Raw genomic sequence first — 27827 nt, forward strand, 5'->3', positions numbered from 1 at the left:
TCCTGTACTACATCCTCCGCCTGAATCATGATCAGTAATTATCAAGTTGATCCAAGAGCGCTGCTAGAAGACAGCGTAAAGATGGTGATCATCGATATCATGTTTGAAGACTCTGCCGCATCACCAAAGCTGTCGGCCAGACTTGGGCTGTCCACCACGGAAGGGTCTCATTCTAGAGCTAATTCAATAATACCCGCATCAAAATGACAAGGCTCTGGTTGTCTCAGGTCTCAGGTCTCAGGCTCTGGGCGCCACCTTGTGCCCCCGGGCCGTAACCACCACAGCACGTTCACCGATATTAACGCTGTCAGGCCTGACCGGACTTGGCCGACACTTAAGTCCTCCGTTATAAATCATAGATCTCGTGTGCAAGTAGGTCATCCGTCTTCTATAGGTCTGGCTAGAGACCAGCCTAACGCTGTAGTGGATGTGGATACGCTATTTGCTGACTCCCACAATGGCCCACGACAAGACACGGAGTCAATCAAGCTCATCTCTTGCTTAGCGAGGCAATAGGTACAAGAGGAGAAATGAGCGCGGTAAAAATACAGAAACCAGCCTAGATCACCCTTTTATCGCCATCAACCGCCCGAACTTCTCCTGGTCGAATATCTCCTGGCCCTGGCCCGCCGAAGCCGAACACACTGCTGAGCGACGCTCGTAGCGCATCATATGCAGCCAGATGCGGTGCTGGATGGATGGAGTCGATGGTATGCGTCTGTATCAACCCAGAGATAGGCGAAAAGCTGTACGTCGAGTCTCTACATGATCATGATCAGCAAGAGTCAGTGCAGATGATATAAGATTCTCACATCTGCCATTGCCCGGCACCACCACTGACACGTGTCGTGCCATACACATTCAGGCCAATGAAGAGACTCTTGTCTCGCTGGTGATTCGAGTGGGTTCCTGCTGCAGCGCCTTCTGAATGCGAGGATAGTGACCCTTGCACCGTCACCTTGCGTAATTCTACGCGAAGGTCTGAATACAGTGTTCTCATGGTGTGCCGGATAAAGACAGACGAAGCCAGGTACAACGGCAGTCCTTAGGAAAGTCATTGTCAATGTCAAAAGCGTGGCATAGGCACACCGCTAACCTTCGAGGCCAAGTGTTCTTGGAAATGGCGAGGGAAGGGCAATAGGGGGTGTGTACGTCAACCTCACTTTCGGGCTGTAAATGTTTTCTACCTCTGGCGAAAGCGATTCTCTGGAATCAATGAGAGCCGGGGTCTGTGTGGGGTCTATGCTTGATACAAGGCCAACATCGAAGAAATCAGGAAGCGTTTTCTGTAGGATATAGATGGCGCGGCCTAAATGGTAACAAGATAACAAAACGATCAAAAGGAATGATGATTATAGGGTGAACTGGTTGTAGCATCAGTGTGTCTCCAAAGTGGTAGCATGTCGTACTGACCTGTCCGGATTTGCCATTCACGGTCGGATATGTCTTCAGAACCACCGGAACCCCCTTTATTTGGCGTAAACATAGGAGGACTAGGGCCCTCGGAAAACAAGAGATTATAATGTTCATTTGTTGGCTGGATGGCAAAGGGCGGAGAAGCCTTAGGAGCTGGAGTCAACAACCGTCGTAGATGCGTAGATAGGTATTTGGGAGATGAAGGAAAGCGATTTCGTGAGATCAATGCACTTGATGATAGTCGTGAGCAATTGTGGAGACTACGTCGCATCATAGTGGAAGTACTTGATGCAACGCGTAGACACGTTCGTACAAAGTGTCGAATTGTTTGGCAGTAACAACACAGCCACGTGTTTCCTTTCTGATCAAAGTCAATCAAAAACCTTTCTGTTCGCGATAAATCTGCAACGCACTATCAAACCTCCTCGAGATAACCCTGGACAATAAGATGTTCGATATCAGCCCTCCTAACCATGAATCTCTGCCCCTTCTGGAAATCTATAGTCCCAAGCTCTGTCTGTATGATTCCACAATCCCTGATAACGTGAACGAGCACATGCAAGTCTTTGGGCGGATGGGTAATACTGGCTGTGATATCGAGCTCGTTTGAGAAACCAGCACGATAATCCATCACCGAAGTGCTATACTGGCGAAGGAAGTCAACTTCATGAGGAGAGAGCTTGCTGCGAATGTCCTGATTGCTCAGGATGTGCGGTAAAGCGCCTCCAGCGGTCCAGTACATATCGCGCAGTCTATCCATACGATGCTTGTGATATGCTAAGAGACATCTCTTGTTTCGTACAATGGTTGTTTGGTAGATGAGCAGCGCTGGAGAGACGTTCTGGCTGGTCCCGGCCATTTTTTCAAGATCGCGTTGTTCCCGGATGATGGACCGTACAAGATTGTCGTTGTATTTGAGAAGAGTGTCTGTTAAGGTCGATCTGCGAGATTCCATGATGAGCTGAGTGGCAAGATCACCAAATTGACGCGTGTCCGTCATGGTGAAGGTCAAGAAACACGAGTGTCACAGTGTGACAGTGTGTGACTGTACGCGTCAATTTGTCACCTTTACTTATCAGTTGCCACTTTCAGCCTGTGACAGTCTTTACTTTCGACCATCATGTCTAGTCAGGATTCTCAGGACATCGAGACTGCAACGACTGCAATAGAGTATGATTTCTCTAGCAACCCAAGACTTGTCGGCTGACCAGACTTAGGTCTGCGCCAGACACCAAAACTCGAAGATATGATCGTCAGCTCCGGTAAGATTACTTCAGGAGAACTATACAAATGAGGTCCAATTGACATTTGCAACAAGTCTGTGGGCAGCAACTGGACAGAGCGCATTAGAGTCTTCTAGGTTACTGGTGATATCTGGATCCGCCACTTCGACTTCAATCTTGAAGAACCTTGTTCTCCCTGGCATCGGGCACTTCACTATCCTTGATCACGCAAAGGTGTCACACTCTGATGCCGGGAATAACTTCTTCTTAGAAGGATTCGATAGTATTGGAAAATCTAGATCAGAAGAGGCTGTCCGGCTTCTGAGCGAACTTAATGACGGCGTCGAAGGTCGCGCAGACACCAGAACTCTCGAGAGCATCCTCGAGTCGCATCCTGAGTTCATCACTTCGTTCACTATCGTCATTGCCCATAACCTAGATCACACACTCTTGAACAAGCTCTCTGCACTCCTTTGGAAAGATGCGAAATACCCGCCTCTTATGGTCGTCCGATCAGCTGGATTCCTGGCAGATTTCTACATTCAATTTCATGAACACACAAGTACGTCCAGAACTATGTCCTTGAATGTGCTCATGACGTTTTCAAGTCATCGAAAGTCACTCGGAAACATCCCCTTCTCTTCGCATCGACAAACCATTCCCAGCTTTGAGAGAACACGCCCTGTCGCTGGAGTTTGACAAGATGGACCCAACAGAGCACGGACACATACCCTACGTGGTGATTTTAGTTCGTGCGCTTGAGGATTGGAAGAAATCCGTATGTTTGTCCTTGTTCAGGTCGAAGGCGTGTTCATGACAGATCACATAGCATGACGGTAGCCTACCGAAATCATATGAGGAACGACAACAGTTCAAGAAAGGGATCCTTGCGCTGAAGGTGAAAGGGGACGAAGAAAACTTTGACGAAGCAGAAGCACAGGCATATAGATGTTGGACGGAAACCAAGGTTTTTGTTGTTCCTTCTGTCTCGAGTTATGGCATAATTGTTCCATTAGATCCCTTCGGAAACTGCGACCCTTTTCAGTGACCACGCGCTATTCACTGAAGCCCTGGACAACAACCAGTCGCCTTTCTTCCATCTTCTCGCTGCCTTGAAGGAATTCACTGAGCAATCTGACACACACATGCTTCCTCTCACATCAACCCTGCCAGATATGAAGTCAGATACCCATAACTACATACATTTGCAGCGACTTTACAAAGCGAGGGCAGAAGAAGAAAAACTCATTTTCAAGAGCTATCTCCAAGTACCAGTCGACGACGGCATGGTTGATGCATTTGTCAAGAACGCCCATGCGCTGGTTGTTCTTAGGGGCAAACCTTGGGGTACATTCGATGAGGACAAAGTTGCTCTAGGTAATGCTTTGGGACATTACGCTGGCTCAGAACGCTGACCTTCGTCTGTTGGGTTAGTGGAATCGTTATCAACAAAGCCGAAGGAAACGTGTATACATCTAGCGCTTTCTGCGCTTTCGTTGCTTCAAGCAAGTGACACCTCGGTGTCACCATCGGCAGAGTCCATTCGTGCAAAGATGCAGTCCATTGTCGGACAGTCCACTCAGCTTCCCGATGAGGCTGACGATGCCATTGGTGAGATGTGAGTAGGGCTACATCTTGGTTCAAATTTATGGCTCATGTCACTATGATAGTGCTCGAGCGCCTTTTTCCGAGCTGCCCAACACTGCAGCTTTTCTTGGCGGTATGGTTGCTCAAGAGGCGATCAAGATGATCACGAAGCAATATGTGCCTGTGAAGGGTTACTGTGTGATCGACTTGATTGAGACATGGACAGGAACTATCGGTGTATGAGACATCTATGGAAATGTTTCCACGGAGAAAAGCTGGTACAGTCATTCTCGTGTAAATAGCTGCGTCCACAGACAGTACTTTCCACCAATAACATTAAAGTTTTGCTTTCTCGCTGGCCTTTTCGCTGGCTTGAATGATCTCCGCGGCTTTGTGAGCCAGCCTAGAAAGATCTTCTCAGTGCAAGTTGCACGATCATTGTTGATGGCTTACCCATAAAGTGTGGCTTGTGGATGAGTCCCCAAGTGCTAAAGATCGCCCGCATTAGTATGTCAAAGGCAACAACTTTCAGCCTTACGATGGGAAAGATGCTGGCATCCGCCTGTGAAGCATGTTAAGGAAGCTGAGCTTAGTTTGTCAAGAAAGATGTACATACTACTCTCAGGTTGGTTGTCCCATACACCTGTAAAAATACGTGAGTACGTCTCGCAGATAATTATACCGAAGGTTAAATTTGACCTTCAGTTCGTTATCGACGACGCCATTGGCGGATCGAGGGAGCATCGAGGCCGTCCCTTCAAAGCGTAGCTTGCATAAGAAAAGTTTGCAGCTCTCGAGGAGGTACATAACATACCTATAGGATGGAATCCGCTGACGACGTCGGAGCGTATGTAATTCATCAGTTGTTCATCTGACCAAGAAGGTTTAGGTTCAATGATTTCCGAAGTCAAATCGCCTAGAGCCCCTGTCTCCATGACCTTGAAAACATATTTTAGAGCCTCCAAAAGCATCACCATATCTCGAAGAAGATTCAATGGTCTGTCTGCGGAAAATGATGGCTCACTTACCAATGTTCCCAAGAGAATTAAGCGTTTCTGGGTCAATCTCTGGCGAATCTAACACAGACGAAGAAGTCACATGCACCTGGGGTGGAAGCATGAGTTCAAGTGGCAATTTGAAGAAGGAGAAACAGACATGTCCCCGACTCCAGGCATGCTGCAGGAAGACCGATATCGTGTAATGCTTAGCTTTGTTGTTTGCACACCCAGCGTGGGTGTAGGCTGTGCATGATCAATACCGCATCCATACCTGACGTACAAAAGACGCACAAGGGAAGAAAACCACCTCTAACTGAGCAATACCATCGTTCTCCAGCCAGGCGCGTTGGACTTCGTACCATTTTTTCCAGGGGGAGTTTTGAATTTGCGGCAGTTTCAGGGCCTCGTCCAGGGTTGACAGCATACTCCGCATCTTGTCGGGTGGGATGAAAGATGACGATGGAATGAAGACGAGGGTAGACAGTGTGCTACTGAGCATCCCCGTTCTGGAAAGACGATATTGTTCTAGTCTTTGTTGAGCAAAGATTTCTGAATTGAGGTCATCCGCGGTCTCGTGCGAGCCTTTCAGCTCAGCCCCCATGGATACCCTAGGGTGGTCCTAAGACAAGGATCAGGCTCTATTCGCTTCTCGACTGGAGGTGACACCGACCTGAAAGTTTTCGCCAACACCAGGTAAATCGATTTTTACGGGAATGTTCAGTCTACGCAAGAGGTCGGGATTTCCGATCCCTGGTAATGTAGAAATTGAAAACTAAACAGACCATCTGATATAACTAGACTGCCGCACCTGAAAGTTCCAGAAGCTGGGGCGTCTGCAAAGCACCTTACCTCATCGTTTGGGTTAATCTTTCAATCATCACATTAGAGACTTACCGGTAGATATGATAACTTCCCGGCGCACAGGGACCTTGTATATCCGCCCTCCTTGATGATATTCAACTGCTGTAGCTTGCAGGTCACTGCTGGAGGTTTGTCTGAAAAGCACTTTAGAGGCTTGTGCACCAGTGAGTACAACAATGTTGGGTCGGTTAGAAACCCGATCATAATACGCCTAGAAGAATAATTCAGCATCAAACATTTCGTGATGGCGTTTTCTGCCGCCTTACATTTGTACTGTAAGAACGAGTATTGGTTTGAGGATCAATGGACGCTGTGTACGTCCAAATGCCTATAATGTCTCCGGAGGCCTGATAATAACTTCAATTACGCTCACTTTGTCGATTTTCAAACGCACTTCAGATTGGTTCGTGACGACACCCAACTTATTCATGGTCTCGAAAAAAGGCAAAACGAGATCATAATAGTAGCTGTAGGCAGTCGTCTTGACATAGCCGTACCTGTTCGGGAATGATGCGTCATGACATATTTGTGTCCGCAATGTTAGACCTACCTGCCATGATTATTAGCAACATTATCTGCGTGGTGCGCCTTGGCATGGCGAGTGGGAGGGCTCCAAGCCTCAGCAGATTTAATTGCATCACTGATGATATCCCAATTCCATCCTACACGAGGGAAATGGGTAATGTGTTCCATTTCATACTGAACGACGATACACTACTGACCTTTGATGCCGAGTTTCTCCCAGTCTTTAGACACATGAGTATGAAGGGTATCAACTTAACTGGATAACTACTAACCATTGTGCTCGAGCTCGGAACCGCTATAAAGGTGAAAGTTAATATCCGATCTTACGAGTGAGTAGTATGCACGCACCGGCAGAAAGCCATATAATTCAATGCTGAAGAACCACCGAGAACTTTGCCTCTAGGGATTGGCATCTCCCGATTCTGAGCAAATAGTTGAGGTTTTGTGACGAAATTCCAGTCATATTCTGGGTCTAGACTCGAACTATGATGCCCTGTCTTTAAAACACAACTCCAGACTCACTTCCAACAGCCTTGCCAATCATGCCTTCACCAAGAGAAGTCGCAAAAACAACATGAATATAAGGTTAACCGGTCAGTGTTGAACCCCTTACCAGGGATAAGAATCATCTCATCGTCCTTCCTCAAACCTGCTTCAATGACTCCTATGCGAACGTTAGCATTAGTCGAGAGGCTACAACATCCCAAAGTTAGATCTACAAGGAAAGAAGAAAAAGGATCTTATGATAAGCGTGTACATCGAAGCCAACGCAAGGCCAGTTGTTCCGCCCCCTGTAAAAATACTATGTCAACAAGTCGCACAGAGGCAGAACCCGACATACCGATGATAATATAGTCAAAATCCTGTTGAGAGAAGTCAGCAGCGGACACCATCATGTACCCAGGAGTTAGGAGGAGTAAGGACCATTAGATATAGGCTCAGGCTTATTATACACCTTGAAGGAACTTTAAAATTCCCCACGTCAGATCCTTGTTTAAGTTGCCTTGCCCTTGCCTTGCCAGACCCCCGATCACTGGTGCGTAGTGAAAGTATCCTGAAGTTACCGCACACACGCTGTCACGGTTGAAGCAAGAACTTGAAGCTGAACCTTACTAAGCACGGTGAATAGCGGAGTACTACCTCAATCATCTAAGTTTTTTTCCTGCACTTATATTTGTTCTCGCCGGCTTCTATCAACACGCGCGTCCATGGCCAACAGCACTGTCACATAATTTGAACAGCAGCCCTTCTAGCTTACCATGCTGCTACCAGACATTGTATGGCGCTGGATCCGTTAAACTAATTTACACGCGCACGCAGACATCAAGTTAGCAACACATAAACACAGTCACACTCGTTGGCGTTCGCAGAGACACACATGGTGCATTTATATTCTACCAAGTAATAACTTTTTTTCGTTCCCATCTCACGTACTTTTTGCAACGCCTTGGTCTGTCATGTTTTGCGATCAACTTCGGCACTCTTGATACCTACTTCCTCGTCCCAAGATTCATGAGAGCGTTATTGGCATTGGCAGCCGGTTCGGATGATCCTTTGTACGACCCGCAGGCCGGTAGGCTTTTGCCATCAGTGTCACACTCATACTATGTACTCCTTCCTAGAGACTCGAAGCACTTCTCTGAGCAGTTACGAGTCGCTTAGCATTCTCCTTCAAGCTCTTTCAATGTCCATTCGACCGTCACCTCCGACGCATCGGTGTTAAGCTGAAGGTGTTCTTCGCCATCTACTTCAACCACCCTAAAACACCCCATTCTCGTCTTCACACGACGCAAAGCCAATAATCAGAACCGCGCCGCATTCTCATCTATTTACCTTCGAGAGCGAAAATATCTAACGACGTGTGCCAATTGTTCGAGGGTGGGCGTCTAGGTAGATCGTGAGTTTAGCGCCACTTCAAACTGCTATGTTCTAACTTTGTGTAAGGAATGCAGTTACCGCAAAACAAATGCGTGCATTTTTTGAGGAGCTGCGTGCTGTGAACGCACATAAGACGTCGGTATGTGTGCATTGTACCTTTCAATCATATCGTGTACCCTTCAGATCCCTTCTTCTCCGCTGGTGTGTGTTAGAACATAGCACAGCGCATAAAAGGGAATATAGTAAACTTCACCCTGCGAAAGAGAAAAGATAAACTGATTTGATTCCTAGCTTGTTGCACAAAAAAAATCATGGGCCCTGCACTTATGGATGAGATACTTATTTGCTGGTGGATTGGGGGTCTGATACGAAATGTGCCAAACAAATGCCTTTTTGGTTGTGACACTCGGGGAACAGACACGACTTGAGCGCGATTAAGCAACATTGACATGGGAATATTTGCTATAACAGACGGACCCGTGGGTTTAAGAGAGTCGTTGGAGAGCCTGACATCGTTTCCATAAGTGCATTCCCAAATAGTTCATCGTATTATTAACCAAATCAAATCACCCGTCCAATAGCCATTGATACACGACCTCAAAGCACCGAGAACGCATCCGCCTCGGTAGTAGAGTAGCTCACCACCGCAATGCAGAAGACGAGACAAAGAGAAACGAGCTGGATGAAATTGATAGACGGCTTATCCTAGTACTACCTGTGAAACTAGCAGTCTAAGTTTGATTGTGGACAGCGCCACCAACTTGAACTGTCTCACCACCTCCGGGCATTACGTCAGTTTCTGCATCTCTGGGGCGGTGGAGCCTGACCGCTAAGATCCAGCAGAATCAGATGTTAGAGTATGATGTACCACAGTTTCACACATACTGTGGTCAAAAAGGACGACTTTGCTCGCGCCCGTGATTTCTTTGAGGAGTTCAATGCTCTCTCTACGGTATGCACCTCTTGTTCCCGATTACGCGCGCGCTGGCCTGTCTTCGAATCAGCATTTATGCTGGTGAATGGGCGGGACCGGGATCAGTGGGCGGAGAAAGTATACGAGTTCTGCAGGGATTGTAGACATTGTCGGCAAGAAAATGTAAGGTAGCCGTTGAATTCTTTGGTCAAGTTGCTAGCCACCTTATATATTTTCGCAGTATGTATCCACGTTAATGACGTGTCAGGCTGCTGGCAAAGGACATAAGCATCCTTTTCTCATCGCCAAGTACACTCCTGTCGGGTCGCTCACCCACCGAGTTAGCCAGGACTCTGATGCTGACAAATGCAGGGGCTATAGCAATGAATTACGCCGAATATCTCCGTCGAGTTGTATTAATAATACTTATTGAATCTATTGTGGCTCTCATGAGAATTCAATAGCTAAGCAAAATCAACTAATTTGTATCACGCACATCAGCGGACATCAATTCATCATCTAATACTGTAGAAATATCCGTCGAGGCATGACATCGACTTCTTCAATTAATTTCTACATGTTGACACGAAATTAGAAGTTTTGCCCGAGGGGGGGTAAAAAAGTGGGGGTGGGTAAAGGACAGGTTCTACATACAGTTGCGGACAAGCAAACTCAACAATTTTCATAGCCACCCAAGGTGATTTTTTTGGGCCAAACTGAGGCCAGATTTGAACTCAGGGAGTCAAAATACGTCTAAAAACACTTCTCTTGTAATTTTCCCACGAGTTTTGGGGTTGGCCAAAATTTTGAGCAATTTGAGTGATGTTGTGTACCCCTTTTGGGGTATAAAAGTCGTCAAAGGTACTCTTGCATGTCAGAATCATGTTTGTAAACTCGATTAAGTTTCTATTTCACCCCTTTGTAGGTGATAGTAAGTCATAAAATGGAATCATTATGACATTTTGGGGCATACCGGAGGCAATTACCTCAATACTTACCGAGTTTTTAGTGCCAAAACGGCCTGAGAAATCTGTTGATATTTCAACGGAATCATGTACAGGACATCAAAAGGAAGCGATTGGCATATTTTTCGCGAATTTAGCAATTTATTTAGGGGTTGGCCAAAATTTTGGCCTCCAAAACTTTTATATGGCAGTTTTGTAACAATCTGCTCGTGCAAATCAGTTGCTTTGGTCTTCAATCAATGGATTCTGCACTAAAAATGGGTTCCGGGTCATTTGTGGCAGCAGGAAAAATCAATCTTTTGGTGATGTCCAAATTTGTCGAGTTTGCTTGTCCGCAACTGTACCATAGCACAAAATTGCTGGGTCTCTTCGCGGAAGGTGTCTACAGCACTACCACGCCAATACACGAAATCGTGCATTAGCAGGCAAGAGATGAACACCCAAAAGCCACATCTACAGAGAATAAGAAACCTTAGTTCAAAGACAAGAAATATCAATGAAAATACGAACATTATACAGCAAGTACGTTGACTGGTCATTAATTTCATCGCGGAAGAGAAAGCACCGAAGTCCGACCCATAAGCCTGTAGATACAAATAAAACGCTGCAGAGTGGTCCCAGGCTCCAAATGAAGGAAAGAGCGAGAGAAATCAACGGAAGCGCGCAGAGCATATAGACACGGGAACCTTCGGGCGCTACAATCGGCAGAGTTCGTCGTCCTGACATGCGATCACCATTCGCGTCTGCGAAATCCTGTGCATGAATTGTCATAAATATGACAAGCGCACTACAGGCAAGTGCTGTTATGCTCGTTCCATCCAGGTAGGATTCCCCCGCTAAATTATCAATCTGGTCAGCTAAGTGTTAATATCATCCTCAGGGAGAACTGCCTACACAGGACCAATGTAGCACCAATTTCAAAAGTCGTGTAACCCCCTACGTTGCACAAATTCTTGAAAACGGGATGGTGACTGAGACCAAAGTCGTCATGCACGATCTCGACCACGGTTAACAACGCACTAGATATCAGTGCGTTGACGCTGGAAAGGAATGAAAGACCCAAGCAGAAGACCGTCAGTCGCCAACGCAATGCACGACAATCTCTGACGCTAATGCGCCCGGACGGCACAGGACGCCATGGCTTATTCACCACATCTTCATGTGCAGAGTACGTTTGGTTAGAGACGTTGGCTTGTAGGAGATGGAGCCAGACCCAGCACAGAGCGTGAGACAGGGCTAGCGGGTGACGACGAGGAGATAGAACAAGCGCGAAAACGATCTACGACGGGAAATTCAGTGTCGCGCACTAATGATCATTTCTGGAATGATTACCACCGGGAAGAGTATTGTCTTGTAGTCGGATCTGGTGAAAAGAAAAGCAGTCTCGAGATGGAGTAGCGCACTGCGCAATGTAGTCGCTGCGAGGCCCGACATTATTTTCATAGGTATAGCCCATGATGCCCATCGTACAGGATTATAACAACGAAAATGATTCCCTCGAGGCTCGGATAGTACTGTGCTGGCGCCAGCACAGCACTAATTGATGGAGTGATTTCATTTTTAACTCTTTACGGTGGGATAGACTAGGGTAGACTCTATACTATACCCATGGCAATAATGTTGGGCGACAACATCGCGCAGTGCGCCAAGCTGCCTCGGCTCGCCAGCATTAATCTCGTCACGGTTTAGGTGACACACAGCGCGGTATGTCACCCAAAACGTGACGAGATCACTGCTGGCAATCGGGTTACTTACTGTCCAAACTTCCACGGGGTTATTTCCATGTGAAAGCCAGCTATAACATTGGACGCCTCGAGAGAGGTTGGAATGATCCAAGAGCTGTGTATATTCACAAGGTCTGGATAGCAAGAGCCGATCAAGGTGATGAGATAAGGATCTGGTTATTGTCTGAACCACTCGGCGTATTACTATTCCATAAGGTGGTGTCTGCAGGAGTCAATACCTTGAGATATTGTAATGATCGAAACGGAAACTCACCCCTCTGGTAGGCGATCTACGGAAATAGAATTTTACAGTTCAGCCAGCCGCCAGAGCCTGGGGTGGATTGTTACAAACTCATTAGGTTTAAACGTGTCTCAGCGGCGATTGGGGATGATAATTTACTTTCGTCTGAAAACAAAGATTAGCCACACGTTATCTCCTTGGTGGGTAGGGGACGAAACATAATACTTAGAATAGTAGTACACAGCCAGACGAGCGGAGAGATCCGATCCAAGTAAATGTCACTGCGTCTTTGAAAGCTGAGTGAGATCTTTGAGGATGTATCTCGAATTCGGCTCAGAGCCCAGGAGCACAATCGTCCAAGTAAATGTGTCTATAAAGCTGTGACTCGACGGAACTTCAAATCTGATGTTGAAACGTTGCTGTAGGGTTGCCTTTTGCGGACACCTTGGAAAGTCATGGGACCATTAACTTACTTTCAAGTTGGAACTTTACCATCTGAACATCCGTAACATTCAGCTCTCCTCGCGCGTACATCGCGATGGCTTCAGGAAGTCCAGATGATTCCGGTCGGCTAGCTGCCCTTCCCTGGACACCGGGTGACGTGTCCGAGAATGCAACCGAAGCCCTCCAGGCATTGGACACTTACAAGAAGAAGGATCCATCCAAAGGTCAGCACTGGTGTTAGATCAACTCGGCTATATCTGTAACAGGTCCAATATGCAGTCGTGGTTCGCTTCAAGGCAGTCGGTAACGCACCGATCATGAGGCAGAACTTCTATAAGATTACTGCCTCCAACCGTTTCCAGGCAGTCATACAGTTTTTGAGGAAGGAGCTGGCATGGAAAGCTGGAGATCCACTGGTTAGGATTTATATCTCGTCTCTATTGCTGAGCTGACTCGTCCCAGTTCACATATATCAATCTCGCATTCTCTCCCGCTCCTGATGACACCGTGTCGAATTTGTACAAGGTACTTAATGTGCCTAGTTCTTGTCGCAGAACATCTCCTGATGGCTGTTGAAGTCGTTCGCTACAGAAGGACATCTGATAGTCAACTATAGGTTAGTTTCTCGATAATTGGTGTGCAGCGCGTTGATACGAGTGCATAATATGTAGCACGACGGCGGCATGGGGGTAACACTCTCTTGCTTAATTCCAACATCTTGTTTTTTTTGCGCACAATTGTGTCACCACCCAACCTTACACTCAGGCCACACCTAACCAAGCCGGCTGAAACTTTGCTCTGAATGTAGGATACTGAGTACATCGATTAAACGAGCTTCTAGTAGAATTTTAAGCGCAAACGGCGACTAGAGGAACAGTAGTGAGCAGCACAGAAATCACTATACCAGTGCAATCTACCAGCTCTGAAAGGATAATAGCGCTGCGCACCAATGTGGTCTACGTGCCCGCGCTCACTCTGGCTTTCGTGACTCGGATGTAAACCACAGGGGGCACTCTTGGGGCTAGTCGGTATCGCCCAGAGCGGCATTCTCCGCCGCAGATCGTCGTTTGCCCTTGATCACAAGTCGCTTGTGTTGACTCTGCCGACATCCTCACCGACTCAGATGATGATCAGATGAGGTCGCTCATCGCCGCTCACTTCGGTTTCCTGCTTGAAGCTAAATCCCGACTACCGAGTTGCAACCACAAAATCTGAAACCTGACATCCTTCATCTGCCACCTCATAGACTCCCCTAGTCATACCAACAGAAGGAAGACAGTCGTTTTTTGAAGAATACAATTTAAAAAGCGCCAGAGACGACGTGATGGACAAAATTTGAAGTCGCGTGCGAGTCACACGCTTTCAGGTAGCAGAGTTGCTATATATATATATATATACGTTTTTGTTGTTGTATCCTGCAGCCCTGCTGCACGCGGCTGCAGTATGCAGAGGCAAAATTTGAGGCCAAGTCAGCATCAATGGAAATTATCGGTGTCACGAGACTTGAGCGGGAGAGACTGATTAACCAGGTGGGCTTCATTCTATGTACGACTGCGATCAATAATCGCTCATCCCGTAGTTCAGTGGCGCCATGCGGATGAGATATTTTCATCCACGTTGACAGTCAGCCAGAAGGATTGATATGTAAGCCAAGCGGCCTCCTCGGCCCTTGGACACATATATACCCTGTGATACCAAAGACACTTCCACTCCGCTTTACGCAGTGCAGCGCCAACTAACCATGGCTTCTGATACCACCGGCACTTTCAACTACTTCCTTGCTCCACCTGACGGCTCTCGGCCTTACACTAACATCAACGCAGACAGTACCACGGGGAAGCACATTCGCAACTGGATCGAGGACCAGCATGATATGCACATTGAGAACGTGCGCGGAAAGGAGGAACTTTACAAACTTGACAATGCTGGATTTCAGTATGGGCGAGAAGCGGCGAAGCATACCAGTTTCTTGAATGATGCCGAGATTGAGCGTGAATACTATCCTGAGAGCATCGACCTTATCAAGAGGGTCACGGGAGCAAGTAGCATTGTCATCTTCGATCACAGTACGTTGACCACCAATTTTAAACAACCCTTGATGCCTAATTCATGTCGCAGCCATTCGTCGCCGTCGCCCAGGCGAGCCAGACGATAGCCCACAGAAGCGTCAACCAGTCCCCCTGGTCCATGTGGACCAAACGACTGCGTCCTCCATTGCTCGTGTTCATAGGCATCTTCCTCCAACAGAAGCTCCTTCCCTGCTTCGCAGACGCTTCCAAGTCATAAACATTTGGCGCCCTATATCACATGCAGCCGTAGATTGGCCGCTTGCACTATGTGACTTCCGGAGTGTCGATGCCAAGAATGACTTGCTGCCTGTCGCTCTTATATACCCTGACCGCGAGGGTGAGACATATGGAATCACGTACAACCCAAACCACCAGTGGAAATACATGAAAGCAATGACCCCAGAAGAGTTTGTTCTTATCAAATGGTTAGTGAAGTAACCCAGTTGCACTTTTCATCTTACTCAAAGGGCCTCAGCTTTGACTCGATACAAGATGGCAGTGTCGCGAGGCTCACCCCTCATTCTGGCTTCCAAGACCCGAATACTCCAGAGGGAACGCCGCTTCGGGAATCCATCGAGCTGAGAGCCCTGGTATTCTATGACTAGAACGCATTTTGTGAAGTGGGGTTAAGAAATTAACAAAGAATTCATACCGCATTTTGTTGCTGTATCTACATGTGTAATTGTACTTCGCCGATTTTATTTTCGGATATTTTGGATAATCCTCATGGGCGTATCGTGACCAGGCGCTGTCCATGGATTCACGACAAGTAGGTGCATGTGGTATGGAGATCCTGGAGCAACGTCGATAACCACAGCTCACGAACCAGCGGTCCGATCGGCCCATTCCGAGGCAGGCAGAGGGCGAAGCAGAAAGTGAACATCATGGAACTTGTTGCAATCAATACAAATCAGATACTTACACGGTCATACGCACATGTGCAGAAGAAGAAATCAAAAGCATTGATGATACTGCAACGTCCGTCGGCAGCCAGTAAGATGAAATAACATTGTCTCGGATTCATTGAGCCAGAAGGGTCAAATTGAAAGCGGACTGATCAGCATTGACAAAATGAGTCTCGAGGTTCAGGTTGATTCGAACAGACTCACAAGTACTAGACCATTCGATCGAGGTAGCTGGGCTTCGCATCCTCTTTAATCATACTCGTCATATATTAATGAGATTCAAATAGCATGCCAGAAGTGTTCTCAGTGGTGAGGACTATCATCCTCGCGAAAGCTTGGATAGATACCATAGCAACACCCAGCGCAGATCGCACATATTGTCGCTGGATAAAGTATGATACTGTACATGCTGTCCAGCATAGGCACCCGCCCCACCGGACAATGATGGCGTCGACAGAGATATGGGTATGGCGAACTTACTCAATTGGAGATCGTGGTCGTCTTCGTGAAATTTCGACGCGAGCTTGATACCAGCGAGTTTTCGTGGAGCCACGTCGAGAGATTATCGCGCTGCCACGGCGCATTACGTTACATATGCGGACGCTATGAAAGCGAAGTGATAACTTTCAGTTCAATAACAAAGAATATCATCTGCAGCCCTATCCTGAATTGCATCAATGAAGTTCACCTCACTCACCACTATGATTGTGTCTGCCGCAGTACTGGCGGGCATGATCACGGCGCAGGACTCTAGCATCGGGCCATGCGACCAACAAAGTAAACACCTTCAACATACCGTATTGACCGTGTACTTACGAGTGCTTGCAGATGTGTATGAGTGTGGACGGCTCGCGAGTTATAACAACGGCTGGCCGTTTTTGTTTTACTGTTCGGAAGAAAACACTGTCGAAGTCATCAAAACTTGCAGCTGTGTGTCTTGTTGTACCGTCGTCAATGGAGGTGTAGGCAACGACGGGTCCTACACCTGCACATAAGAGGAAAGGGTAGGCCCGCTTCTTGCTTTCCGTGTCCATGATACTTGTCATGGTGATACGTTACACTACTGTCTCCATAACTGGTTGTGCTGCGCTGGGGGAATAAGGTGTGAAGTTTTGGAGTTTTGGGAGGAGAAACATATTGTTAAGGATCAAGTTCGAATGCGTTCAAATAAATGTGTAATTCCGCGTCCTGCAGCTGCGACACGTCAGTCCCGCCGGGCCGCCTTAGACTGCAATTATGGGCAACATGAAAATCTCACGAGACGTCAACGTCACCGCCATCTTCGTCGATTGATGTGGCTTCTCTATATATACCTTCGACCGTCTACCACTGCCAGCACAAGGGTGATGACGACGCAGAAGGCTTACTGCTCCGAAAGTTAGTTGTGAAGATGCTCGTACCTTATGAGACAGGTCAACCGTCAACCGGTTCAGTGGTAATCACCTCAGTCGACAAAACCACTTGTCCAATACAAGCGCTGTAAATTTACGGTCTGACGAATTGTCCCTTGGTAGCGTAACGTGGTAAAGCGTCTTTGCACGAGATGAGATAACGCAACGGACTGAAGACCGGTACCGACGCGAATGTACCTTGTGGAACGCGTCAGAGCGCACAAACCTAAAATGAACGCGGGCCGCCGCGCCAACTCGCGCGTTTGACGCCTGTTCTTCGGGTTACTTCCAGCAAAACTTACTTAGATAGTACGCAATCCGAAATCCCCTCTTCATCAATTTGATATGTTTGCTATCCCTAGAGAAGGTGAGATAGCACGTTGTTGTCCAGTGAAGGCACGACAGCAGCCTGAGGGATGAGTGCACTTCAACTGTGTCCCAGGCCTGCAACGATGCCCACATCATAGTATGCGAGTATCGTCAGGGATGTATGAAAACATATCGGAGATCGCTGGTCTTGGAAAATCGATCCAAATTCATTATCTCTGGCATTTTGACGTTCTTGAGTGGTTACGAACATGTCCTCAGATGCCATGATGACTTCTACAATAGTCTCATGTGATCATCATCCTGCTGCTGCGCTAGGAAACATACGCGAAAAGGCTATCCATAGTAGTCCAGTTTCCCCAGCAGACTCGTCGAGCGAACCGTCCCTCGGAACAATCATTTATGCTCTATGCAGCAAGAACGTCTGTCGAACTAGGTCGGACTGGCCTTTCCGGTAAAGACTACAGCTTGTCTTCTGCAATGAATAACACATCTTGAACTTTGTTTGCCTTGATAACATACGTGAAACAAGCCTATTTTGACCACACCTGGGCCTTTGACTTCTAAGACAGGAACCGGGACACAAGGCAGATACAGACTGGAGTTCGCGAAATGATAAGCACTCAAGTGATGTGTGAATGGCATCTTCGGGTAGAGATGGTGAGGCGATCCATGTAGTCATCCTGGGTTATTCGGGTGTAGTATCACACCGTGATCCAAAGAAGCAAAAGGTATCACATCACTGAGGCAGAGAGCCGATTCGACACAACCTAATGACCGTGCACCCTGTGACATCCTATAGCGATTTTCGTCATCGTTGACCCTCCCGCGGGGCCCTAGACCCACTTCACATCCTACTCAGCACCAAACCGATGCCGTAAGTGGACACACGGCATCACCATCTATGATTATACCGCCGTTCTGTCAAACGAAACCGATGAGCCTGAGCCGCACAGCAAGCAGCAAGCACGTACCGAATACTCGCAGACCACTTTGTCGCCCGCGTTATCCGAGTAGCTGCGGTGCCGCATCAGTCTCTTGACTTTTACAAAGTGTGAGCGTGACGTACGTGCAAAGTGTCCACCCGTTGGCGTGCTCCAGGGTGTTGCCGACCAGTGTGTAGGTCGTTGTGCCAACTTTCAAAGTTGTATCGCACTTTGCACATTCTGCGTTGGCGCCAGCAAGGAAGGTGAGTAGCGCAAGGAGGGCAAAACGGGAAGTGAACATCATGAAGCTTGTTGCAGTGAAGGATGTGAAACCATGGACTGGTATGGTGTGCAGGTATTTTATAGGCTGGAATAACTGGGGCCGTCGCGATTTACGAACGTTTCGCTTCGCTTCAGCATGCACGTAAGTTCTGACTTGAAGCTGCCAGTGGATTCGCTGCTTAGAATGCACGCGATCCGAACAATAATGCTAAACAGTTATGTAAACGGTTGAGCGAAAATTATCAGGGCTCTCCGCAGACTCGGGAAGAACTGCGGATGACTCCCTCCGACTAAAAGGTCGAAAAAATACTTGAGATCGAGGACTAGCGAATTTGAGAAACGACCCAATTTTCTAGTAAGAGATGGTCGTACCTCGAGAAGTGTAAGTAAAGGAATCGTCATACTTAGCTGTACGTATGTACGTTAGCCAATTAAACTCGCTTCATCGATGTGCATTTCGTCGAAGGTGGCGGCAAGTCCAATCACTGAGCGTAAGACGAAGCGATATAAAGGGGGTATAGCATCATACCGTCATTGCAGTGAATTCCCGATTCCTTAATGCGAACAATATTGCGAAGTGGAATGCGGGACAGCGTCTCATGGGAGAAACAACATTCATAATTACTGGCACAAAGCTCTGATGGTGGGTGCCGTCGGCTCACAAACACATCATACGGCACGTAGAGTTTGGACCGCCAGCGATCAAGATAATTGGGGATTCAGTAGCTTCGGTTGAAGGCAAGTTGCAAAGGGTAACTTAGTTGCCACTGGCAGTGGTGGAAAGCACGCAAATCAATTTACACCGCAATAAGTAGTCACGTGGATGAGGCCCAAAAACTTTCGAAAGACTTGCTTGATAGAGGTCACTGCAAGTTTACGAGTCAGTCCCTTCCTTTCCAATGCCTGGCCTGCAAAGCGCATCAAAGAAAAGACCAGCGGTCTCGCAGGGTGGCCCAAAACCCAAGAAACAGCACTCTGAAAAACCTCCCTCGACGAAGTTCGAGGAGGGAAAAATCCAGAAACGGAGTAGACCTGTCACACAGCCAATACCAGCAAGTGGGTTGTCTGACAATGACGAAGATGAGGAAGAGGATAACTTTGACGAAGAAGAAGCTGGGGACCAGGTGATCGCCCCAGATGAAATGATTGTGGATGATGCTCCAAGCAAAGACCCCAACGGTATGTCGACGATCACAGGGACCGAATGCACAAGACTTATATCGTTCTGAGTAGCTGCGAGAGAATCGCATAAAGTCCAACGTGTACTGCAGGATCAGCGTCGAGCAGCCAAACCACACTCCCAGTTACTAGCGGATGCAAAGCTCGTCTGGTCATTAGCTCGGCAAAAAAGCATACCCTCTGCGGAGCGACAAAAGCATGTGAAAGACCTGATGAAGGTTACCCAAGGCAAGGTCAAGGATATTGTTCTAAAGCACGATGCAAGCAGGATTATCCAGACCGTCGTGAAATATGGTGGGCAAAAGGAGAGGGATCAGGTCGCGATGGAGCTCAAGGGCCATTACAAGGCATTAGCTCAAAGCAAGTACTCGAAGGTCTGTCCGGTTTATCTTCGCAATTAAGCTTTCTTTTGACGACGGTGATAGTTTTTGGTGACCAAATTGATCAGACTCTGTCCAGCACATCGTGCATCCATCTTGCTCGAATTCCAGTCCCACGTACTCCGTCTACTGTTGCACCGGGAGGCATCTGCGGTTCTCGCTGATTCCTTCGAGCTGTACGCAAATGCATATGAGCGTTCGATTCTTCTTCGCGACTTCTACGGCAAGGAAGTCGCTTTGTTCTCTCAAACACAAGGTTCTGAACCTGAGAAGGCGAACGCTAGAAAAGGCTTTCCTGGGGTCCTTGAAGGTCTTGAGGGCGAACGAAGAAAACGCGTACTGGTAGCGCTAAAAGAAAATCTCACCACGATGTAAGCATTTGACATTGAACATCATGTAGTCCTCCAATCGACGATGCTATCAACAGTTTTAACAATTCCGATAAAGGCGCCATAACCCATGCAATCGTTCATAGGGCGCTTTGGGAATATCTAAATGCCGTCAATGACACGGAAGATGAGTCTGAACGAGAAAAACTTCGCAAAGAGATATTTGAGAGGTAAATATAGATTTAATTGTGTATTCTTCATTAACATTGTATCTGCAGTTGCCAGGATGTCCTTGCCGAGATGGTCCATACCAAGGATGGCAGCAGGGCTGTGAGAGACTTCATTGCTTATGGGACAGCCAAGGTACATTTAGATGTTGGCTTGTATGACCAATATTAATTTTTTATCGTACAGGATCGAAAACAAATTATCAAAGCCATCAAGCCTCATGTTGAGCGTATGTGTATAGACGATGAGGCTCAGCTCGTCCTCTTCACTGCCTTAGACGTGATCGAGTTCGTTTTTTTTTGGTTTATCGGCTCAATGTTGATGAATTCTAACATGCTCTTCTATAGCGATACAAAGTTGACGGCAAAATCTCTTGTTTCAGATATCACCGCCCACGCCCCTACACTCATTAACACCCCACAAGGTCGACGTGCACTTTTCTACTTGCTTGTACCTCGGTCACGACGGCATTTCACACCTGCCCAAATAGCGATAATTGCTGAGACAGACCCTATACGTGGCAAAACCAGCAAGAAAAGTGCAGATGTTCGCGAGGGTGAAATACGGGCAGCAGCAAGTGAGGGATTACTTAAGTTCATCGAGGACAACGGCGCGGGAGCCGCGCGAGATACCGGTGGAAGTTTGGTAGTGTTGGAAATTATGCTATACGCTGACGGCGGTTGGTGCATTTCACTCAACATTTATCAAGTTTAACGTTTGTTTCTCAGACAAGTCTTCGGCTATACAATCCCTCCTTCAACCATTAGCTTCGATATACCCTTCAGAGGATGCCTCAAAGCTTCATCCAATTGACCTCCCGCACACGTCACGAATGTATAAATCCCTTTTCCAGGGCGGACATTTCTCGCATTCCAGCAAATCCGTTGTTCGCTCACCGTCGTTCTCCCCATCAGCATTCGCGTCTGCATTCATATCCGTTGTCGGCAAGGATTTGACAGTAAGCATGGCTGAGGGAGAGGGTGCCTTTGTTATCGCAGAATTTTTGCAGCGGATAAGAGAAGAGGGAAGTACTGAGGAAAAACGGACCGTCAAGGGCTGGTTTAGTGAGGACGTTGTCGAGAGAATCAAAAAGAGCGAGACGAAAGGGAGAAATGTCTTACTAGAGAAGATTAATTCATTGTCATTGTAATGCTCATTCTACAAAGCTAGCCACAGTGAACTTTGAGTCAGATTGACGGATATATTTATATTATCCAGGGTTGGATGTGGCCAGCATTCTATTGCTCCTTCCTAGAGGCTGACCAGGAGACGATCATCAAATCGAACATTGAATCAACCGATCCGGTCCGGCCCTTCTGCTATAATGGACAGTCGCATGTATGCGCTGGAACATAATAATATTGCGTGCACCCTGTTGACCTATATCATAGTCAAAAGAGAAGATAACTAAGGTAGCGGGCTTGAGAATTCGACGAACATCACGTGCATGTGACCAGGTGTGACGCCGTATGGATAAGTATCTACAAAGTCTGCCGAACTCATGCCGAAGCATGCTAAGTTAAGTGAAGGATAGGAAGTTGCTTACATTTAAGTTTTCGTCCTGCTCAATGTTCAATGTCTTTTGTTTTTTGTTAGATGCTCTGCAAGCCCATGCTATTTCCAGGCTTGCTATCGAGCGTTTCTGCCTGCGTGTTCTGTTGCCCATGGATGGATGGCAACGGCTTCACGGCATGTTGTGTCGGAGTATGATGCATAGTACTTTGCCACCCACAGCTGCTTTCAACAATCAAAGAAATTGGAATAACATACTTCCTACTTCACTTCTTTTCATTTTGAAAACCATGAAATGTTTGCAATATTATTACCGAGATAACTGAGTAGGCGATTGACGCAGAAGGCGCCTGATCAATAGTTATTACATTTTTTGTCTTTTGTCACTCTTTCATCACGTTTTTCACGTGACGTTCGTCGAATCCACAAGCCCGCTACCTTAATGGGGTCGGAAGTATACTAGTAAGCACCCACGTGATTCTAAGGTACATTACAACCGATTAACAATGAGGCAATAAATTTCATCCCATTGTTCACCTGTATAGGTGCACTGCCATCTTCATATGCCCTGAACGCAACAGGTCAGGGCACAGCACAATAGACCAAGTATGTTAGAAGGAACAATAAGGCTGCTATAGACCACCGGGTCACAGCGCGTGGCGATGCGTCTACACTGCTCTCTGTAACTCATGAGGCGATAGTATTAAAGGCATGTGGGCTCCTTCAAACCACCTTCGCATCTCAGCGCACCTCCAACTCGCCTGTCATGGAACCTATCACCCAATTTCCTTTTACCGACCTTCCAGTAGAGCTGGCTCTCATCATCCTCAGATATTCCGCGATACCCTCCTTTGATCAGGACAACCTCTATGATGCTAGAAATCCATATTCATTTGCACTCGCACTCTGTTGCGTCTCCAGAGTTGTCAGGCGCGCAGTGCTTCCCGAACTCCTACACACCATATTATTGCAGGACGCTCGAAACGTGAGACTGTTCGTGCATGCTCTACGTATGCAGAAAACGTACGCGGAGACAAAAAACCACCTTCATTTTGATTACGCACCTCATGTACACAAGATGTGGATTGTATCCCAGGGTGGGAATCACGCACCAGCTCGCTTTCTCACTACCCCCCGAGCTTATGCAACAAAACCATCTGAGAGTGGGCTTGATGTCAGCCTCTTGGCTCCGATACTACTCGCTGCGCCGTCCCTTGCCCTTAGCTGGACAAGTATGGACCTTCTTGCAGAATGCCTGGAACATGCATGGACGTCCCGTGCAGCCACGCATGTCAATGACGAAAATTCCCCACCTCCCTGGAACACCCAAACTCTGACGCTATCGTGTACGCCCCCCACCACCGGCCCATGGTGGGAGCGCCTCACGAACACTCCCCAGGGATCCGCTTTCCTCGCTTCCATATCTCATCTCTCAACCAACACATCTGCATCCGACTACAAGTCGTACACGAGTTCGGACGACCACCGTCTGCCTCTGTGGATGGAGATCACTCCATGGGCTTCTTTCAAGAGCCTTAAAACCGTCTTACTACCGTACCCGCGTCACATCAACCCCCCTGCCGATCAATGGGCGTTGATCTTCGCAGGAATCGACTCGCACGTGGAGCTGCTGACGTTGTCTGCAGCCCTGTTGAGGGACCGCCGCGATTCCATTCCCAAGGAAATCGAGGCGTTGGCTGAGATTGGTCCTGGGGAGGAGTGTATCCGATCGAGTGACATTCGTTTAAAGGTGTCCCGTTCTTGCATACGCTGGTATAATCGTGATGGGTGGGAGAAAGTTTGGGCGTGCATGTTATGAAGCTGAGTACTAGGGGTGATATGATATGACAGACATTAATATTATATATGTAATTGTACATGCTGGCATGTACACTTCTCGGCACACCTAATGGACATTCTAGATGTATCTTTTATAATTCCCACTACTTTATACATATTAATATCACTCTCATGGACCATGATGCATGATGTTCTGATCCCGCATGCTGCGATGACGTCGAACCGGCGTCCTATCATTTACTTTGTCCACCGTCTGTGAGTGTCACCCATTCGCTTGACAAGGTATCCGATCCTTCGAATCCATGCCCGATGGGCAGATACGAGCTCTGTAGATCGGAATTTTCGTTGATTCTGAAGGCAATAGCAACCACGCTTAAGCTTTGTCTCCTGAAGCTGTGCCTTCGAAGAAGTGACAAGTCATCTCAGAGACCAGCAATCACTATCAACCACACCAAGAGTCTCGAATTTCAAGTCGATGACACGCTCTTACAACACCAATCTTGTGCTATCATGGAATGCACACAACTCGACGTGTTAGTTGCATTGTGAACGTGCACTTTTGGAATGGGGTGGTTCCGCGGAAGAAATTCATGTGAGTGCGTCTGTTTAGGCTTCTATCTCACCATCATTCTTCTCCTCCATTGCCACCGGGATGTGCAACCCATCACCAGCGTTCTACATATAACTTTAGAGTGCGTGAAAAGCATATTTGATCACAATTTTACCACACAAAAGTTGTTACAAATCCTGACTTATCATGATCCAGAACTTCATGTCATTACTCCTTCACGCCCTCCGCTTCCATGCACTAGCGAAAGCAAGCACATTAGCACTCACATTCGGGAGACAACGAAAGGACAGGCTCACTCGGGCACTCTGGAGTTGAGCAAACCTCAAAGGCTCAGCGCTCACGAACATTTGAAACGCGTTTCTTATTTGTGTACGTCAAACTTCCTCTCGACATCGTCGCCCACGACTATTAGCTAGTTATAGCACTTGCTAACCCGTAATCACCTCGTGTCTATTGTCGTGATTCGATATTGTTACACCATCGGCTCAAGAAACATGACGCAGGCTGACTCGATTTCGCGTCCCATCGATGCATCCCCGTCCCGTCTGCTGCACTTTTTCTCACATCTACACGTGCGACGAAGTCATTCAGGACTCTTCTACGTCAACTGGTCAGCTGCACAACACGGAAGGCGTGCATGCTCCACGGGGTCTGGTCATAACGTTTATACTGGTGAGAAATCTAAACACCTCGTTTTGATGGACTGGTCACGTAGAATGTGCGCATGCTGGTCATTTTTAACTTGTCCAGTCGAGTACCTAAACAATTGTGAATTCTACGAACGACACTACAGACGGAGCATCGCGGTCGTTGACGCTAGATCTAAAATGAACTAGAAAGCAAATGACTCAGGACAGTTCGGGAAAGAGATACGGCAAGTTGCGGCAGTAGTGATACGGCAATTTACTTGAGCCTTAATTTGTTATGCCTCGACTCATCAACGGACGGCCGCATCAACTACTCAGCCAAGAATTTATTGACTGCAACGCCTGCAATAATATGCAGTGTGTAGCAGTGTCGGAGCCCTATAGTCTCCGAGGAGCTCTCGGATGCGCGCCCATCCGCCAGCTGTGGATCGCATGAAGAATGTAGGTCCTTATCGCCTGGTAAGTTATAGTCTCCCCAGACCAAATAGAAGGAGAATAGTCGTTCCATTCCTTATTATGAGGTAAGTTAGTAACCGAGCTTGAGAAAATTTCCATCCATTCGACCTACTCCGTTTCAACGTTGCCCTCCTTTGGAGCATTGTTGTGGCAGGTGAGCCTATTTAATATTCAGACTCCAAGCTGAGTGGAGCTGGGCAACTTTACTGATCCACTTCTGCTGAAGCTCTGCAGAATTTGGAATTGTCTTCCGTGGTCTACCATGCATCAATCTCTGCTCATTGACGAAATCCTTTCTCACATAATTCAGTTCGTTGCTGCCGACGGTCAGCGGGACTCGAAGCGCTTGGAAAATACTGGTGACCTTGCTAGGCTAGCTCGGACATGTCGTTCCTTTATGGAATGTGCTTTTGATACCCTCTGGCGAACTCAGCATTCGTTAAGTCCCCTCGTCATGTGCTTGCCAAGAGGCACTTGGGAGATTCACCCCAGCAATGTACTTGTGAGTCTGATATCGCTACGGGCATGCAATTTCATAATTTTAGTTTCTATAGTATCTCACGAGACCACCTGCTGATTCTGAGTGGGCACGATTTGACATGTATTCATGCCGTGTGAAGAATTTTTCATACCCAAAGCAAAGGAAAATGATCAGATTACACGAGGACGCGCTTCCACTCCTTTTTGCTGAACGCCCTCCACAGTCTCTGTTCCCCTCACTTTCCTCGCTCGACTTCTCCATCCTGTCGTGCAGTTCCTCCAACTTCCCCCTGATCAGAGGCTTTCTCTCTCCAAAACTGACAAGCCTCACATTCACTCTCCCTCGAAAGTTGTGTCCTGAGAGCGTTCGTGGAGTACTAGAAGACCTTCCTCGGAAAGCTACCCGCATCGAAAACATCACAATTTCATCTTTATTTCCAGTGACGTCATTCGAATTGAATGTTTCGACCCTTGGACTGCCACACCTACGCCAGTTGGTCGTCTCCAGCTCTATTCATATATCTGCACAGAGCATGCTGAATATCGCATCACTTCGCTATGTTCAAGAGCTCAACTTAAGCCTTCACCCTGATTTCGATGCCGACATGCTACGCGATAGGAATAATACCTTCCCCGCTCTCCGGCATCTCAGCCTTGAGGCACACGACCTCCCTCAGTGTGTGTCTCTCATATCATTTATAACGTCACCACGGCTAGAAGAGGTTTTCGTCTCCTACAACGTCCAAGCACGATCTACCGTCATCACTTCATTCTTGAGTGCCATTGGCACATCTCTTCGAGCAATCTCTCTCCGACACAAGACTCAAGCAAACACAACTGCCGACCATCCTTTTATCTTCCATTCATCTACATTTGCACCGCTACTCGCTTGCCGCAATCTCCGCGCCATCAAATTATTCAATCTCGGTACGCTTAATTTAGATGATGACTTCATCATCGCGGCGGCTAAAGCCTGGAGCGAGCTCGAGGAACTTCGACTCTGCAGCTTACCTTGGTCCTCCATAACTCCCAGCATCAGTTTAAATGCCTTGACAGCGTTGACCCAACACTGCCCGCAGCTCACCTGCGTACACATGTCATTGGATGCGAGGGACGTTCCTGAACTACCGCTGGGCGGTCTCAGTATGGCTCGTGCTCAGTTCCTGGATGTGCTCAACATCCGCGATTCGGTTATTGGAGACATTGAATCTGTTGCACAATTCCTCGGGGCGACCATACCGAATATGACGGTTTTGTACGTTGAAGCGCATCCAGAACTGAGGGATAAATGGATGGAAGTCAAGGCCTACTATGACCGGCTGCGATTCAGGCCCGTACAGGATGGGCGGTAGAAAGATTCCACGAAGTCGCTCATATGTAGAATTGGTCAAGGATTCTTTTGATAGGGGGTGTTATTTGTAACTTGGCGGAGTAAAAGTATTACTTAGATTTGGGTGGTCTTTGTAACTTAGGTAGAGTAAAGTATTACATAGGTTTGTCGAGGTCTAATATTACTTTGCACTGAATCGCTGAAGCAACCCCCTCCAATTGACTCCATCGACCACACCTC

At 47.4% G+C, this 27827-nt stretch overlaps 12 protein-coding genes across 12 annotated transcripts; 6 read left to right on the forward strand and 6 right to left on the reverse strand.

Moving 5' to 3' along the window:
* Window positions 1-350: 350 nt before the first annotated feature.
* DEU56DRAFT_250634 (uncharacterized protein) lies at window positions 351-1605 on the reverse strand. The gene is made up of 4 exons (XM_041345297.1): window positions 1414-1605; window positions 1097-1309; window positions 813-1044; window positions 351-761 (listed from the first exon to the last, which is right to left on the reverse strand). Exons 1-4 carry the CDS (start codon window positions 1484-1486, stop codon window positions 560-562), a joined length of 720 nt encoding a protein of 239 aa, XP_041210256.1. The 5' UTR covers window positions 1487-1605; the 3' UTR covers window positions 351-559.
* Window positions 1606-1764: 159 nt separating this feature from the next.
* On the reverse strand, window positions 1765-2440 carry DEU56DRAFT_250642 (uncharacterized protein). The gene is made up of 2 exons (XM_041345298.1): window positions 1830-2440; window positions 1765-1773 (listed from the first exon to the last, which is right to left on the reverse strand). Exon 1 carries the CDS (start codon window positions 2414-2416, stop codon window positions 1832-1834), a length of 585 nt encoding a protein of 194 aa, XP_041210257.1. The 5' UTR covers window positions 2417-2440; the 3' UTR covers window positions 1765-1773; window positions 1830-1831.
* A 76-nt stretch (window positions 2441-2516) lies between these two features.
* On the forward strand, window positions 2517-4863 carry DEU56DRAFT_884437 (uncharacterized protein). The gene is made up of 9 exons (XM_041356161.1): window positions 2517-2586; window positions 2634-2678; window positions 2735-3201; window positions 3248-3417; window positions 3469-3606; window positions 3656-4016; window positions 4074-4257; window positions 4310-4629; window positions 4680-4863. Exons 1-8 carry the CDS (start codon window positions 2537-2539, stop codon window positions 4467-4469), a joined length of 1575 nt encoding a protein of 524 aa, XP_041210258.1. The 5' UTR covers window positions 2517-2536; the 3' UTR covers window positions 4470-4629; window positions 4680-4863.
* Window positions 4563-7503, reverse strand: DEU56DRAFT_733296 (alcohol oxidase; the record flags this gene model as incomplete). Its single annotated transcript, XM_041348327.1, has 21 exons — window positions 4563-4629; window positions 4680-4714; window positions 4765-4788; window positions 4843-4869; window positions 4926-4981; window positions 5041-5205; window positions 5255-5330; window positions 5382-5467; window positions 5516-5843; window positions 5895-5974; window positions 6033-6068; window positions 6119-6296; window positions 6352-6432; window positions 6480-6582; window positions 6636-6747; window positions 6808-6831; window positions 6883-6905; window positions 6959-7093; window positions 7217-7303; window positions 7368-7401; window positions 7452-7503. 21 exons carry the CDS (start codon window positions 7501-7503, stop codon window positions 4563-4565), a joined length of 1809 nt encoding a protein of 602 aa, XP_041210259.1.
* A 2999-nt stretch (window positions 7504-10502) lies between these two features.
* DEU56DRAFT_884442 (UbiA prenyltransferase family) lies at window positions 10503-11800 on the reverse strand (the record flags this gene model as incomplete). Its single annotated transcript, XM_041356162.1, has 4 exons — window positions 10503-10819; window positions 10877-11202; window positions 11261-11645; window positions 11699-11800. The coding sequence occupies 4 exons, from the start codon at window positions 11798-11800 to the stop codon at window positions 10757-10759; spliced, it is 876 nt and encodes a 291-aa protein (XP_041210260.1). The 3' UTR covers window positions 10503-10756.
* Window positions 11801-12869: 1069 nt separating this feature from the next.
* On the forward strand, window positions 12870-13468 carry DEU56DRAFT_754542 (putative ubiquitin-like modifier; the record flags this gene model as incomplete). The annotated part of the gene is made up of 5 exons (XM_041349828.1): window positions 12870-12999; window positions 13055-13191; window positions 13238-13300; window positions 13354-13391; window positions 13447-13468. 5 exons carry the CDS (start codon window positions 12870-12872, stop codon window positions 13466-13468), a joined length of 390 nt encoding a protein of 129 aa, XP_041210261.1.
* A 1048-nt stretch (window positions 13469-14516) lies between these two features.
* DEU56DRAFT_939068 (uncharacterized protein) lies at window positions 14517-15725 on the forward strand (the record flags this gene model as incomplete). Its single annotated transcript, XM_041358861.1, has 4 exons — window positions 14517-14739; window positions 14815-14841; window positions 14894-15269; window positions 15320-15725. The coding sequence occupies 4 exons, from the start codon at window positions 14517-14519 to the stop codon at window positions 15447-15449; spliced, it is 756 nt and encodes a 251-aa protein (XP_041210262.1). The 3' UTR covers window positions 15450-15725.
* On the reverse strand, window positions 15536-16795 carry DEU56DRAFT_900288 (uncharacterized protein; the record flags this gene model as incomplete). The annotated part of the gene is made up of 5 exons (XM_041356512.1): window positions 15536-15734; window positions 15781-15897; window positions 15954-15985; window positions 16230-16352; window positions 16566-16795. The coding sequence occupies 5 exons, from the start codon at window positions 16793-16795 to the stop codon at window positions 15727-15729; spliced, it is 510 nt and encodes a 169-aa protein (XP_041210263.1). The 3' UTR covers window positions 15536-15726.
* Window positions 16796-17956: 1161 nt separating this feature from the next.
* DEU56DRAFT_792630 (uncharacterized protein) lies at window positions 17957-19068 on the reverse strand. The gene is made up of 3 exons (XM_041352712.1): window positions 18537-19068; window positions 18442-18484; window positions 17957-18388 (listed from the first exon to the last, which is right to left on the reverse strand). Exons 1-3 carry the CDS (start codon window positions 18695-18697, stop codon window positions 18326-18328), a joined length of 267 nt encoding a protein of 88 aa, XP_041210264.1. The 5' UTR covers window positions 18698-19068; the 3' UTR covers window positions 17957-18325.
* Window positions 19069-19496: 428 nt separating this feature from the next.
* On the forward strand, window positions 19497-21992 carry DEU56DRAFT_792635 (armadillo-type protein). The gene is made up of 8 exons (XM_041352713.1): window positions 19497-19854; window positions 19909-20228; window positions 20280-20605; window positions 20662-20793; window positions 20842-20926; window positions 20978-21078; window positions 21139-21470; window positions 21520-21992. Exons 1-8 carry the CDS (start codon window positions 19575-19577, stop codon window positions 21939-21941), a joined length of 1998 nt encoding a protein of 665 aa, XP_041210265.1. The 5' UTR covers window positions 19497-19574; the 3' UTR covers window positions 21942-21992.
* Window positions 21993-22839: 847 nt separating this feature from the next.
* DEU56DRAFT_792636 (uncharacterized protein) lies at window positions 22840-24285 on the forward strand. The gene has a single exon (XM_041352714.1). The coding sequence runs from the start codon at window positions 23070-23072 to the stop codon at window positions 24120-24122; it is 1053 nt and encodes a 350-aa protein (XP_041210266.1). The 5' UTR covers window positions 22840-23069; the 3' UTR covers window positions 24123-24285.
* Window positions 24286-25609: 1324 nt separating this feature from the next.
* Window positions 25610-27777, forward strand: DEU56DRAFT_792646 (uncharacterized protein). Its single transcript, XM_041352715.1, has 3 exons — window positions 25610-25931; window positions 26004-26279; window positions 26332-27777. Exons 2-3 carry the CDS (start codon window positions 26040-26042, stop codon window positions 27607-27609), a joined length of 1518 nt encoding a protein of 505 aa, XP_041210267.1. The 5' UTR covers window positions 25610-25931; window positions 26004-26039; the 3' UTR covers window positions 27610-27777.
* The last annotated feature ends 50 nt before the right edge of the window (window positions 27778-27827 follow it).

Source organism: Suillus clintonianus (assembly GCF_016758775.1).
Source record: "Suillus clintonianus strain FC179 chromosome Unknown DEU56scaffold_22, whole genome shotgun sequence".
Lineage (NCBI taxonomy): Eukaryota > Fungi > Basidiomycota > Agaricomycetes > Boletales > Suillaceae > Suillus > Suillus clintonianus.